At 39.1% G+C, this 16,139-nt stretch overlaps 1 protein-coding gene across 1 annotated transcript in view; it reads right to left on the bottom strand.

Annotated features, from left to right (window-relative positions):
* Nup205 (nucleoporin 205kDa) overlaps positions 1-16,139 on the bottom strand; it is an 80,072-nt gene that overhangs the window by 57,682 nt on the left and 6,251 nt on the right. Inside the window, exons 2-8 of the mRNA XM_013021548.1 lie at positions 15,103-15,245; positions 12,530-12,701; positions 10,095-10,239; positions 9,564-9,723; positions 7,906-8,134; positions 6,905-7,069; positions 1,102-1,277 (exon numbers count right to left, since the gene is read on the bottom strand). Coding sequence (XP_012877002.1) covers positions 1,102-1,277; positions 6,905-7,069; positions 7,906-8,134; positions 9,564-9,723; positions 10,095-10,239; positions 12,530-12,701; positions 15,103-15,245 — 1,190 coding nt within the window. The remainder of the gene's footprint in view (positions 1-1,101; positions 1,278-6,904; positions 7,070-7,905; positions 8,135-9,563; positions 9,724-10,094; positions 10,240-12,529; positions 12,702-15,102; positions 15,246-16,139) is intronic.

The raw sequence follows: 16,139 nt of genomic DNA, 5'->3' as shown, positions 1-16,139 counted from the left end.
TATGCACACACACACACACACACACACACACACACACACACACACACACACACACACACACACACACTTGCTCTCTCCAATTAAGAATCCAATAACTAAGAGAGGGTAATATCTGGCCTGAGGGTCACATAGCCACTCAAAATCATTTGATCTGGCATTGCTAAAGAAACTATAGGCAGGACTTCAAAATTCAATAAACCTAGCTTTTTTCATAGCAACATAAACATCAATACCAGCGAACATCACATACCAAATGGCTCATGCAGAAAAAAGTTTTCCACACAATTATTTTCCCACTGTGTCTCTTCAAATCATGAATAAATATACAGTTGTCATTTAGTACTCATGGAGGATTAGTTCCACCACCCTTCACGAACACCAACATCATGTATTCTCAAATCTCTTACATAAAATAATGTATTGGCCAAGCATGGTGGCGTTCAGAATGTTAAGGCACAAAGATCATAATTTCAAAGCTAGCCTGGGCTACAGAGCAAATTGTAGACTACATAGTAAAACCTGTCTCAATAGTAGATAATAGCATCCTATTCAAACTAAACCTATACACATCTTCCCACATGCTTTCCAGCACTTCTAGATCAATAATATAATGTAAATGTTATGTAAATTACTGCATTAATTAAGGAATAATAATGAGGGGGAAAGTCTATATATGTTCAATTACAGATACAATTTTTTTCCTAGTATTTTTCATTGAAGGTTTGGTGAATCAGCAGTGTAGAGCCTATGGACAAAGAGGACTAATAGTATTAAATAAGCACAGATCTTTTGAGTGTCATGGAGTTAGTAGTTTTCTACTCACAGACACAGACACATGGTCATTTAGTTACTACTTCCTTATTATAAACCATTCATAATGTCAACTTTTCTTCTAAATAGCTTCTCAGATAATGGAATATTATAATGGAATATTATTTCATTTTTATAAGCCACAAGCTGTAATTGCAATATGCTGCTGTGAAATTTTAGTCTATATTAAAAGATTTAGCTTCTAAAACAGAGTTAATAAATTAGTTTAAAATTATTTTACAAAATGCTTTCATTAATTTTTACTAGACATACATACAGTATGACACTTGCCTTCATTGGCATGAGTGCCAGGAAATCTGTGATGAGGTTATGAGTTCTTCGGATATAAAATTCCTCTTGATAGAAGTTTTCGGACACCACCACAGACTCAGTGAGGAACAGGAAAACACTGTCAGCAATTGCAAGTTCTGCCATTGCCTCATCTGCTTCTGTGAATTCAGCCAAAGCTAGAAATACATCAAAGAAAAAGCAGAGGAAGTTCATTGAATTAGGTTGAATTTGATACTTCTCAAATTTCTACTAGATCATGTATAAAAATAAACCATGAACCACTGTAATTGATGTAAACTCTAAAGAACTTCTGAAAAAGTACATTAGAAAAACATGTTCTTCTTAATAATATGAGCGATGAAGATTATTTTAGGGATGTTTAATGTTAACAGATGTTGTCAGAGAACTACTAACCAAACATTAATACATTAAAATGACAATGAGGCTTTAATCCCAATGAATTCTTTTTCTTTTCTTTTTTCTTTTTTGGTCGGTTGGTCGGTCGTAGGGCTTGCTCTGGGCCTGGGTACTATCCCTGTGCTCTTTAGCTCCAAGTGAGCGCTCTACAGCTTGAGCCACAGCACCACTTCTGGTTTTCTAGTGGTTTATTGGAGATAAAGTCTCACAGACTTTCCTGCCAGGGCTGGCTTTGAACTGTGATCCTCAGATCTCAGCCTCCAGAGTAGCTAGGATTAAAGACATGAGCCACCAGCGCCCAGCTCCCAATGAATTGCTGGTTAAAAAAACACAAAACTGGGCTGGGAAGGTGGCTCAGTGGTAGAGCACTTGCCTTGCATGCATGAGGCCGTGGGTTCGATTCCTCAGCACCATATAAGCAAAAAGAAAAAAAAAGCCGGAAGTGGCGCTGTTGCTCAAGTGGTAGAGCGCTAGCCTTGAGCTGAAGAGCTGAGGGACAGCGCCCAGGCCCAGAGTTCAGGCCCCATGACCGGACCCAAAAACAAAACAAAACAAAAAAACACAAAACTTGGGCTGGGAAGGTGGCTTAGTGGTAGAGTGCTTGCCTAGCATGCATGAAACCTTGGGTTCGATTCCTCAGCACCACATAACCAGAAAAAGCTGGAAGTAGTACTGTGGCTCAAGTGGTAGAACACTCGCCTTGAACTGAAGAGCTGAGAGACATTGCCCAGGCTCACAGTTCAGGCCCCATGACTGACCAAAAAAAAAAAAAAAAAAATCTCACCAGACTCGGATGGCTCACACCTGTAATCCTAGCTACTTAGGAGGCTGAGATCTGAGGATCGCAGGTCAAAGACAGCCCAGGCGGAAAAGTCCAAGAGACTTTTATCTCCAAATAAAACCACTAGAAAACTGGAAGTGGCACTGTAGCTCAAGCGATAGAGCACTTGCCTTGAGCTGAAGAGCACAGGGACAGCACCCAAACACAGAGTTCAAGCCCCACGACCGACAAAAAAAAAAAACAAAAAAACTTCAAGTCAATCAATAAAGACCAGAAACCTAGACACGATGAGTTAAATAACTATTAATTTGGTAATCAAGTAGCTAAACCCTTAAACATAAACTGGACTACCTGTAATCTTTTATATGCTTTACTTGGAAATTTTCAAACAGCTATATATCATCAGACTAACATGATATCCACAAGGCCATCATTTCATTTTAGTATTATCAATTTAGTTAATATTTCTCCTCTCCATTTGCATTATTACACTGAAGCAAATTTCAGACATTTTAACATTTTCCCATTAAGTATGTCAAGATGCAACTCAAAAAGATACTTAAGAAACAAACCATAGAAATGTACACAATATTATTATCACCTCTTAAAAAATAATTTCTCATGAGATGTACAAGTTGTTATGTCAAAAACAAACTTTACAACTTTGGTGGGGGGGGGAGGATTGGGTGGGGGGCTGGGGGGATGATGGGAAAGGATGGGAAGGGGAAACAAAGGAGGAGGCTACAATGCTTTATAAGAAATGTACTCATTATCTTGCCCATGTAATTGTAACCCCTCTGTACAGTATTTTCACAATAAAAATAAATGAAAAAAAATTCTCAATTTCAAATATGCACAAGTAATGCTCAAATTTACAACTGTTTCTTTCATAAATGCCATGACAAGTTTTTTGCAGTTTATCTTTTGTCATCTACTTGCTTAAATAGACTCAAATAAGGTCTATAAAGCAAAAGCTGCAGGCTGGGAATGTGGTTTAGTGGTAGAGTGCTTGCCTACTACACATGAAGTCCTGGGTTCAATTCCTCAATATCACATATACAGAAAAAGGCAAAGTGGTGCCATGGCTTGAGTGGTAGCATGCTAGCCTTGAGCAAAAGAAGCTCAGGGGCAGTGCCCAGGCCCTGAGTTCAAGTTCCAAGACTAACCAAAAAAAAGAAAAAGAGCAAAAGCTGCAATAACTGATCCATCTGTAGACTTCCATACATCTTTTTTGCTTTCTCTTTACTAAAGAAACTGGTTTTTTTTTTGTCCCATAGGTTTTGCCCACAATGTGGTATGACACTACATCCGAGCAACACAGACCATCCTTCCTCTACATATAGCAAAGTCTGATAGTCTGATCTAGAGAGGTCTGGTCTAATTCTGAATTTTTGTGTTTTTTTTGTTTTTTGTTTTTTTTTGGTTTTTGTCCGTTTGTGGGGCCTGAACTCTGGGCCTGGGCGCTGTCCCTCAGCTCTTCAGCTCAAGGCTAACGCTCTACCACTTGAGCCACAGTGCCACTTCCAGCTTTTTCTTTTTGCTTATGTGGTGGTGAGGAATAGAACTCAGGGCCTCAGGCATGCAAGGCACGCGCTCTACCACTAAGCCACCTTCCCAGCCCCTCAGCAGTGTATTTCTTGATGGAAGAGTGCAACAGTGCTTATGACAGACTCAACAAAAATTTAGAATCAGGGCTGGGAAGGTGGCTCAGTGGTAGAGCGCTTGCCTTGCATGCCTGAGGCCCTGAGTTCGATTCCTCACCACCACATAAGCAAAAAGAAAAAAGCCGGAAGTGGCGCTGTGGCTCAAGTGGTAGAGTGCTAGCCTTGAGCTGAAGAGCTGAGGGACAGCGCCCAGGCCCAGAGTTCAGGCCCATGACCGGACCCAAAAAAAAAAAGAAATACACTGCTGATAATTTCTGTTAAGTTTCAAATATAAAATTGCTAGGTCATTTTATGGCAATCTGACTTTGAAAAAGAAGTGCTACACAGTTTGTTCTGCTGGCCTATCAAAGAAATCAAATATATAGTACATTACTGAAACTGCATTTTTACTGCCTTGAATAAGGTCAAAAAAATGTATATAATCCAGGTAGCCTCACCACGTAAATGCTTAAAGAGTAGTGAAAAGTGAAAAGGGTATGTAGGACTGATGAAGAGAATTTGTATATAAATGTACAAATCTAATAGTCTAATAGTTGCTTTTTTTTTTTTTTTGGTCAGTCATGGGGCTTGAACTCTGGACCTAGGGGCTGTCCCTCAGCTCTTCAGTTCAAGGCCAGCACTCTACTGCTTGAGCCACAGTCCCACTTCTGGTTTATTGGAGATAAGAGTCTCACTGGGCACTGGGCGCAGGTGGCTCACGTGTGCAATCTTAGCTACTCAAGAGGCTGAGATCTGAGGATCGTGGTTCAAAGCCAGCCCCGGCAGGAAAGTCCGTAAAACTCTTATCGCCAATAAACTATTAGAAAACAGGAAGTGGCGCTGTGGCACAAGCGGTAGACCGCCTGCCTTGAGCTGAAAAGCTGAGGGACAGTGCCCAGGCCCAGAGTTCAAGCCCCACGACCAACCAACCAGGGGAAAAAAAAAAGGCTCACAGACTTCCCTGCCCATGATGGCTTTGAACCATGATCCTCAGATCTCAGCCTCCTGAGTAGCTAGGATTACAGGCCTGAGCCACTGGCGCCTGGCTCCCAAGATTTCTGAAAACCCCTTAGAAACAGTCTGATACTAGTGAACAAAATGTTCTGCAATTACACAGTTAATAAGATACTAGAATCTGCTGATATCTACTAAGACTAGAAAACATAAGGCATGGATTGTAAGCTTGAACAAAGCCTTAAAACATGTGACACAAAAACAGCAGTGATAATTTTTAGACTTCAAATTACAATGAAAGCATAATTTGCATTTTGGAAGGCAATATTCTATTAATATGATAACTATATGAATGCAAAAAAACAGAATACAATATGCTATATAGACTGTCAAAATTTTCCTGACTATTCTCGATTGTTCCAAATAATCTTTTAATACAGTTTTTGTTCCAGTTCTGGGGCTTGAATTTGGGGCCCAGGCAAGACTTGAGCCACACAGTTCTACTTACAACTTTTATTTACTTGCTAATTGGAGCAGACTTTCTTGGCCAGCATTACTTCAAACTGCTATCCTCAGATCCTCCTGAGTAGGGAGGATTTACAGGTATGAACCACTTGTGCCTGCTACTTATATATCTTAAAATAGGAAATTTTTAATTTGATACAATGTGAACAAATCAAGATGGAAAATATATAAAATATATTTAGGATTTAGCTCAGTGGTAGAGTACTTGCACAGCATATAATATATGTGAGAGTAAAGCCTATTCAATCCCCACCACTAAGATAAGTGATATTGGGGCTGGGAAGGTGGCTCAGTGATAGAGTGCTTGCCTTGCATGCATGAGGCCCTGGGTTAGATTCCTCAGCACCACATAAGCAAAAAGAAAAAAGGCCGAAGTGGCGCTGTGGCTCAAGTGGTAGAGCACTAGCCTTGAGCTGAAGAGCTGAGGGACAGCACCCAGGCCCAGAGTTCAGGGCCCATGACCGGACCAAAAAAAAAAAAATAAGTGATATTGTCAACTTGAATTTTATTTTCATTTACTTTTCTTTTGGCAGTCCTGGAGATTGAACTCAGGGCCTTGGATACTGTCCCAGAGCTGCTTTGCTCAAGGCTGGCGCTCTTCTACTTTAGCTACAACACTACTTCCAGCTTTCTTTTTTGAGGGGGGAGGAAGGTGGTAATGGGAGAGAAGAGTCTCAGACTTTCTTGTGCAGGCTTTAATCCATAATCCTCAGATCTCAGTCTCTTGAGTAGCTAGTATTACAGGTGTGAGCCACTGGTGACTGGCACCATTTTAAACTTTTAAACTCTTATTTTAGGCTAGGCACTGGTAGCTCACACTGGTAATCCTAGTTACTCAGGAGGCTGAGATATGAGGAATGAGTTCAAAGCCAGCTAGTCCAGAAAAGTCCAATGCACTGATTTCCAATTAACCTTCAAAAAGCCAAAATTATAGCTGTGGCTCAAGTGACAGAGCACTGATCTTGAGGAATAGGCTAAGTAAGAGACAGAGCCATGGCCTTAAATTTAAGCCCTAGCACTGGCATAAAAAATATAAATAGCCAGGAGCCAGTGGCTCACGTCTATAACCCTAGCTACTCAGGAGGCTGAGATCTAAGGATCGAGGTTCAAAGCCAGCCCGGGCAGGAAAGTCCATGAGACTTGTATCTCCAATAAACCATTCAAAAACCAAAGTGGTGCTGTGGCTCAAGCGATAGAGTGCTTGCCTTGAGCTGAAGAGCTCAGGGACAGCAGCGCCCAAGCCCAACGACCGACCAAAAAAAAAAAAGTGTGTATGTATGTATATATATAAACTCTTATGCTGAAGGTAAAAGAGCTTTGTCACAAGATTCAAAAATGAGAAATAATTTATACAGTTTCTTTTCAGATAAGGGAAAAAGGTGTCTATTTCACTGCCAATTTACAAAATTTCATGTATAATTTCCCCTCTAGTTTCTTAATGACTGAGACGATGTTTCTTGAGACACAATCACCTATACTTTACCTGTCACATCAGGTAACTGAGATATTCCCCTCAAAGCCAGTGCCCAAGCAAGTCTAATAGTGGCTTGAAGCCCAGGCAGTTTCCAAGGCTGAGAGTCCTGAAGACGAGAGTGAATTGTTGCAATGTACTGCCTCTCTGTCAATAGTGGAAGCTGATGAATCACATCTAAAAACACAAGAACAGACCACAAACCCAAAATTGCATAAATTCTTACTTTTGATACAAGGGGTTAACGTCTGAAGGTTAGAAAATCTGAACAATTTCAAGTAAGTAACATTAATGCTTGACATATCTTAAAAGACATAATTATTCAGCACTGTTGACACATAAAACGGACAATAGCCTTCTATTTTAAATAATTTTGGTTATTTTCATAAGTCTAATATAAATTAGAAAAGAGTCACCCCTTTTCCCCAAAAGTTCTGAAGTACAAATAAATGCTATCTAATGATCAAAATATTGATTCTATGCAATGAAAAATCAAAGATGAAACACTATTAAAAATCAGTCAGCATCCTATGTTCTCCTGAAAATTTTCAAAATGTGAATGGTAGAGAAATAAGTAATTACAGCAAATTAGGCTTACATAACATATATATGTGGTATATAGTTTTTAACATCTCCATTCAAATGTGTAAAAAAAAACAACAGGAACAAATAACTTTTTTTGGTGATAACTGTAAATCAGAGTAGCATACGTGTTAAGCAAACTTTCCATTACTGAGCTACATCTCTAGAATTAAATATGATCTTTTGGCTAAATACTCAAATAAGGATAAAGCACACACACAGGAACAAAACAGACCTCTGTGAATTTTAGCAATTAAAATACTGCCTTCTTAAATGTTAACTCCACAATTTAGGATCTGATTTTTAAAAGTTAATGCACGGTATAATCTCAGCACTTAGGGGACTGAGGCAGCATTTCTAGATCAGTATCAAGCTGGGTAACACACAGGTCTCAAAGAAATAAAATGTATTAAAAATATAAAATTCAATACCATCTCGTTCTTCAGTGCTTTGCTCTATAAAACTGATATCAAAACAGTACAGAAGAGCCATAAGAAGAGCCAGATTCACAGCATCCAGAGAGCCATTAGCCTCAACTGTCACTCTTTCCAAATGTCCAATAAGGAGGAGAGTATCATCTTTGCCTAACGGAGACTGGCAAGCCCAGGCAAAAAGACTTTCTGCCAGAGACTGTCTACACTCCTTAATGAGATCAGAAACCTAGAAATGAAAACATGATCAGTGTAAATAAATCACAGTGAAGCCTGGTCACATAAAATGAAAACTACTGCCAAGTACTGCTGGTTCATGCCTGTAATCCTAGCTACTCAGAAGGATGAGATCTAAGGATCATGGTTAGAATCCAACTGGGACATGAAAGTTTGTGAGATTTATCTCCAATTAACCATCAAAAAGCTGTAAGTGCAGCTGTGGCTCTGTGGTCCAGCATTAGCCTTGAGCACAAAAGCTCAAGGATACCACCCAGACCTTCCTTATTAGGGCTAAAACAATAAACCTATCTAAATTCACATTATCTAATACCTCATCTCTGGAATTCTGGCATTCTGAACAAATCCTATTTCTAATTCTTTATGGTTAAATTACTTAAGAAATGGTTCTTTATGGTTAAATTACTTAAGAAATGTGAACCCTGGTGGCTCACACCTGTAATCCTAGCTACTCAGGAGGCTGAGATCTGAGGATCACGGTTCAAAGCCATCCCCGGGCAGGAAAGTCCGTGAGACTCTTATCTGCAATAAAGCACTAGAAAACTGGAAGTGGCGCTGTGGCTCAAGTGGTAGAGCGCTTGCCTTGAGCTTAAGATTGCAAGGACAGCGCCCAAGCCCAGAGTTCAAGCCCCATGACCAACAAACAAACAAAAAAAGAAATGCAGTGACTGCCGGGCAACGGTGGCTCACGCCTGTAATCCTAGCTACTCAGGAAGCTGAGATCTGAGGATCACAGTTCAAAGTCAGGCCAGGCAGGAAAGTCCATGAGACTCTTATCTCCAATTAACTGCCAGAAAACCAGAGGTGGCGCAGTGGCTCAAGTGGTAGAGTGCTAGATTGAGCTGAAGAGTTGAGGGACAGTGCACAGGTCCAGAGTTCAAGCCAAAAAAAGAAAGAAAGAAAGAAATGCAGTGACTGATTCCTTGAAGAATTCATTTCGGAAAAAAAAAACTTACAACGGCACATAAATGACAATATATAACAATTGCCAATGGATCTCAGACACAGTCACTACATACTTCAAAGTGCAGCGTTGTTTCTTTTGTTTACGTGACAAGAACATTCTTTTTTTTCCCTTTTTTGTGGCACTGGTGTTTGAAAATAGACTTTGTAATTGCTAGACAGGCATTCTACCCCTTGCACATGCTCCCATTTTTCAAGTCTCATGTTTTAGACCACAAGTTTCCTAATTATGCCTCCTATGTAGCTTGTATTACAAATGTCATATCTAGATTATTAAGATGGAAATATAGCAAATGTTTTGCCCAGATTGGCAACGAGCTGTGATCCTCCCTCAGAAGGTAAAGACCTCTTGAGTAGCTGGAATCATAGGTGTGAATCACTGCATCTGGCCAAAGATATTCAAACTGTCACAAGTGTTCTAAAATTTGAAAAGGACAACACATGAATTGATGTCTTGCCTCTTTACGATGTTTCTCACTGCCCAATCCTCTTTCTCGCTGCAGTTTCTCAAATTCATTATTCACATCAATCTGTGACAACAGAGTAAGAACTTTATAAGTCAATCCTTGCTCCATCAGCTCATCTGTAAAGCGTGTTGTCATAGAGACCAGCTCTGGACTGTAAAGAAAAGGAAATAAACAAAGGCGATATTAAACAATGATGTTTATACTTCCTTACAATAATTGACATAGCAAATTCTCATTTGACAATAATACATTATTGAAAACAACCAGGATAAACTGCAGTGTAGTTTTTTATCCTTTCCAGGTCATTAAGATTAAAGAAGTTTCTAAATATAATTACTTAGCTGTAAACAAAATAAGCGGGTTTAAAACTGTATGTTATTCCTGATAGAATAAAGGAGCATATTACTCACCTTATCTTATATATTTCACTGAAATTACATACAAAAAGTAGAAATTTTTATTTCTAAAGTAGCAATTCTTCAATTAAATTACCCTCTAAAAAAACTGAAGAAGCAAACAGACCTGAGTTCTAGAGTCCATGTCTTTCCTCGTCTAGACTGTACCAAGGCTTTAAGGGAATTCGAAATGCACCGCTTTCCATCCCAATATAAAAGAACAGCTACTAATCCTCTGGTGAGACCAGGAAAATGTGGCTGTTGGTGCTCTCCTAGAAAAGGAAATTGAGAAATAATTCAACAAATAACCACAAATGCATTGAGGATTAGGCAAAAATCCCTCTATCAATACCCGGGTCAAAGAACCATAGGATCTCAGTGGAGGGAACGCTTTGGGACAGTTCTCTTCTTTCCCCATCCACTGATTCCCTCCTGTCACAGCAGATTTACAGGGCCATCTAGACCATGCCCAAATGAATACCAGCAGCAACCTGACGTTCTCCACTTTCCAACTCACCCAATTTTCATTACCTCTCTCATTTATACACACACTATGTTGCCCCTTTTTGCCTACTGTTACAATTTTATCCAATGCCCATTTTATTTTTACTCACATGAAATCTTTCAAATATTTGGAAGTTTCTTCTCCTAGTCTTCTCTGAACTATCTTTTTTTCAGTTCAAGTTCCCTCATCCTTTTTTTTTTTGTTGGTCGTGGGGCTTGAACTCTGGGCTTGGGCGCTGTCCCTGCACTCTTCTGCTCAAGGCTTTGAACCGTAATCCTCAGATCTCAGCCTCCTGTGTAGCTAGGATTACAGGCGTGAGCCACTGGCGCCCGGTTTTCCTCATCCTTTTAATCGGCTCTTATCAACTTGGTCTTTTTTAGAGTTCCTTTCCTATATTTTCAGTATGACTCCTACAGCTTTCTTCCCTCCTTCTCCAATGACCTCTCCATTGCACTCCCTTCATCTTCCCAAGTTCATCATCTTGCTTTTCTCTCCTGGACAGACATTTCCTCCAACTTGATGGCGTCTGTCCTCCTGACTATACCCTATTGCATGAGACAGCTGCCTATTCCTTTTGCAACACATGCAAAGATATCTCTATATAAGCTAGAGTGAAACTAATCCCCTTCCTACTAACCATCACTAAATCATACACAAACTTGAATACAATGAGTTATGTCAAAATTGTGTGCACATCTTTTTAGTTAGTAGACTGCGTGCTCCTTTATACTGCTTTACTCTTTATATTTACAGTGCTTGATATAGAAGAAATGTTTCTTAAGTTCTGAGTTAACATCCCCCTTCCAGAAAAGAAAACTATCTTCCTCATTCTCTTAAGTCAAATAGGATTTATATAGCTACATATCTTTAGCCCCTTTAAACATTTGTTCAGAAAACATGTTTTCTTCAAACACCGCCTCTGTGTAGCCACAATTTAATTTCAAAATTATTCTTCCAAAGTTATTCTTCATTATCAACAAATTTTCATAAAACAAGTAAAATCCAATTAACTTTCATGGCCTACAATACCCAATACAATCTGACTTCCTTTTATATGCTCTCCCTCATTCACGATGATGCCCTAGCCTGGCTGTCTTTTTGTGCTACAACAAGCCTTTGCCCCCACTTTAACCACCTGGTACTTGATGTGCCAGAAACACCCTTCCCCAACAGGGCTGTTTAGCTGGTACCGCCTCACCATTTAGGTCTCAGCACAAATGTCTCTATCTCAGAAAGGACTTCCCCAAATACCTTAACTAGAATTACCCCAGCCAGATCTCACCTATGGACCAATACCTTGTTTCACTTTCTTTCTATGAGTCATTGTTATTGAAAGTTTCTTACTTTTTACATAGGCATGCATTATCCGAATCATGCCTCCAAAACATGACCTTACTATCCTACCAATATTTGACAATATATGATTTGTACTACAAAACTCTGGAGATGAAACCACTTTTAAGTTAACATGGAAAAGGCCACCTACCGTAAAACAGATAATTAACATTAACAACTATGATCATTAACACCTTTACTTTAATCAAAAGTAAGCAAAAGGAAATAATAATTTTGAATACAGTTTTGTCAAATGAACTGCATCCTTAAAAATTGTTTTGCAAGGAAGTGGCGCTGTGGCTCAAGTGGTAGAGTGCTAGCTTTGAGCTGAAGAGCTGAGGGACAGCGCCCAGGCCCAGAGTTCAAGCCCCACGACTGACAAAAAAAAAAATTATTTTGCAAAAAATAAAAATAAGGGCTGGGAAGGTGGTTCAGTGGTAGAGCACTTGCCTTGCATGCATGAGGTCCTGGGTTCAATTCCGCAGCACCACATAAGAAGAAAAAGCTGGAAGTGGCGTTGTGGCTCAAGTGGTAGAGCACTAGTCTTGAGCTGAAGAGCTGAAGGACAGCTCCCAAGCCCAGAGTTCAGGCCCCACGACCGGCAAAAATAAAAATAAAGATAAAAGACTATTTTTGAATTTATACCATCTAAGATTTTAAACTATGTGTGCATTGAGTATAATTCTGCACTCCTTAAAAGTTTCAATTAAATGTCAACCTACCAGCAAGGAGAAGCTCCACAGCTGCCAATTCTCCAATATCGAAAAGGTCGCTGAGAATAAAGGCTTCTTTAATGAGCTGTTCAGGAAGAAGTCGGGTTCCCTGTTGACCCTGGATGGCAACTCCCTCTGTACTGGCTTTCTGGACCTTCTCATGCTGTTGAACATTCTTTGGCTAGAATGATAAAATTCTAATCAAGTAATGAAAACAGTACAACAGAGACAAGGTCCTAAAGCACTGCTTCAGCTGTTTATGCAGGATAGTGACCAGACAAACTGAAGTACTCCATATCATCTGCTCTAGAAACGGACCTTTATGAAGTAACATCTTGTACTAGTGCTCTACCACTTGAACCACAGTGCCACTTCTGGTTTTCTGGTGGTTAATTGGAGATAAAAGTCTTAAGGACTTTCCTGCCTATGCTGGCAGGATCTCAGCCCCTTGAGTAGCTAGGATTACAGGCATGAGCCACCGGCACCTGGCTTACCTTTAACTTTTTAATCCTCCTCTTCCTACTACTACATTTTCAATAAACTTTCTGCTAAACTGGACTATAAAATTTAGAGAACACATAAAAAATTTAACAAAAACACAAAATAGCCTTCTATATTTCAACTTTCCAAGGAGTTTGTCCAATTATATGCCTAACAAAGAAAAATTTCAAGTTCTTCAAATTTCTAACAAATGAGCACAGGAATTGTTGAATTACTCAGAAGAGTGAACCATACTTTAGATGTAGCTTCATTTCCTAAAAGATTCTTCAATACAAGTATTTAATAATTGAGTCAAGTGCTAGTTGCTCAAGCCTATAATCCTAGCTACTCAGAAGGTGAAGAGCTGAAGATCCTTGTTTAAAGCCAACCCAGGCAGAAATGTCCAGAAGACTCATATCTACAATTAACGAGCAAAAAATGCGAAGTGAATTTATGGCTCAAGTGGTAATGAGCTATCACTGGGCAAAAAAGTAAGTGTGAGCACTAGGTCCTGAGTTCAAGCCCCACTTTCAGCACACAAAGTATTAAGTATATAGTATATAGTGTAGATTTATCTGATAGATTACAAATCTTAAAAGTTCAGATTTGGGGGGAAGGGGGGGTCATGGGTTTAGAACTCAGGACCTGGCACTGCCCCTGAGCACTTATGCTTAAAGCTAGCACTCTACCACTTTGAGCCACAGAACTACTTCCTAGATTTTCTTTTTTTGTCAGTCATGGAACTTGAACTCTGGGCCTAGTCACTGTTTCTGAGCTCTTCAGCTCAAGGCAAGCACTCTACCACTTGAGCCATAGCACCGCTTCTGGTTTTCCTGTGCTTTATAGGAGATAAGAGTCTCAGGAATTCCTTGCTAGGTCTAGCTTTGAACCACAGTCCTCAGATCTCAGCCTCCAGTGTAGCTAGGATTATAGGCATGAGCCATGGGCCCCTGGCTTAGATTTTTTTTTTTAGAGGCTGTGTAAATCATTTAACCTAACTCTTCTATTACAGAATAGAAAATGATACCCAGCTAAGTCAGATAATTCATCCTAGTCTTAAAATTCTCTAGTGGTAGAATCAAGACTAGAACTCAGTTCCACTGGCTCCCCAGCTTTCTTCTAAAGGCAAAAAAAAAAAAGCTAAAAAGAAAAAGGTGATTTCTTATAATACAATCCTGCAGTTGTTTCTAGATGATTATATTTATATATAAAAGAACTGTCAATCAGCAAGAAAAAGGGCTCTATATTTGAATCTTCTCCATTCACTACTTCTAGTTACAAAGGATTTCAAGATAAAGAGATTAGTGACACATATTAGTTCCAGTATCTGAAAATAACCTTCCAAAGTCAAGGCTTTTTGTGTCTGGTTTTGCTTTAGGGTAATAGAATTTAGTTACACATTGATTCTCCTGCCTCTACCTCCCAAGTGCTGGGATTATAGGTACGTATCACTATACCTGGCTAATGTGACTTATGTTATCATTCAGAATTCTACTGTAGTTAGCTAGCATTTTTTAACTATACTCAATTTCACAAATCATCAAGTATTATGAAGCTCATCCTTGAATACTATAAATTCAATAGTAGGCCAGGCACTGGTGGCTCACACCTGTAATCCTAGCCATTTAGGAGACTGAGAACTAAGCATTGTGGTTCAAAGCCAGCATCGGCAGAAAAGTCCATATGACTCATCAACAATTAGCCATCAGAAAACCAGAAGTGGAGCTGTGGCTCAAAGTGGTAGAACACTAGCCTTGAGCTCAGGGACAGCACCCAGGCCCTAAGTTCAAGCCCAGGACCAACACCCCCCCCAAAAAAAAAAATGCAATAGTAAATTCTATAGAAAACATGAAAATGGTGACATTGATCAAGATGAACTGTACTTATAAACTGATTTATGAATTGAAACTTCTTGGTATTACGTAGTGGTTAAAAAGAAAAAATGGTAAGTGCTCCGAGGAAAAAAGTTACATTTTAAAAGAAAAAGAATCACTAGAATAGTTGAAGCAACAAAATTTATTTATATGCATTAAGAGTTTACTTGCTCTTTCAATCCCTTAGAAGAAAAAGAAACAAATCTAAGAAAAAAAGCAATTTCCTACTGGATTTCTGAATAAGGAGATGAAATCAGGTTTGTGTTTCTTCAAAATCATGTCAAGAAGGTGGACAGCTTCAGGTTGTCTTCTCCAAAGAGCATTTCCAACGGTCTGCCAAATGTCTTTGTAAGGACCCCATAGGCTAGCAGCTTAAAGAAAAAAAATAAAGTAAAATCAGTTCCAAATAAAACATATACCTGGAAAATAATGTAAGGTTATTACCTACATGTTAGTCACTTCACTTTTTAATGTGAGTTAAATATACATACCAACAACATAAACATGTTTTCTAACTAATATGAAATTAAATAAATCCAACTAAACTGGATATGGCTGAGCCTGGTGTTACCACCTTATGAGCTATGTGACCTAGAAAATGAGAAACCTCCTGTATTTGGTTTCCTTATATATAAAACAGGAGTATCAACCACTCCTAAGGCATGTAAGTTTTTAAATGAGATAAACTAGGTAATTCAAGCACAGCCCTAAGCTTTCTGTGTGTATTAATACAACACCTTATACGTTGTCTCTCATTTTACAAATAGAGAAATTGAGGAAGAAGGATCAAAATACACAGCTAAGGTCACACTGGATACATAGAACTTGAACCCAGGCAGGCTGGCATTAGCATGCTCTAACCACTAGGTTATAGTGTATTTGCACATAATACTTGGCAAGTGAAAATGTTTCGTATGAATTTAAGTATGTCAGAGATATCTGCTAAATAGTATAGTCAAAGATGAAATAAAGATCACATTTGGACAGCTCAGGCAACTATGACTAAAATTAACTATATTTGCTTACCTAAAAATACTTATACCCTATAATGAATAGTAAGGTTGAATCATAAAGAATAAGAGAATAAATCTTGATCTTTAAAAAGTTGAATGATGAGATGTACAAGAGACTATGTTGAGTTGATGTTTATTTTTAGTCTTTTTTGGGGGGGTCCGGTCATGGGGCCTGAACTCTGGGCCTGGGCACCGTCCCTCAGCTCTTCAGCTCAAGGCTAGCACTCTACCACTTGAGCCACAGTGCCACTT

Source organism: Dipodomys ordii, unplaced genomic scaffold (genome assembly GCF_000151885.1).
Source record: "Dipodomys ordii isolate 6190 unplaced genomic scaffold, Dord_2.0 Scaffold56, whole genome shotgun sequence".
Taxonomy (NCBI): Eukaryota; Metazoa; Chordata; class Mammalia; order Rodentia; family Heteromyidae; genus Dipodomys; species Dipodomys ordii.
Note: the sequence above shows the minus strand (reverse complement) of the source record. Positions and strands in the feature narration are given on the sequence as shown.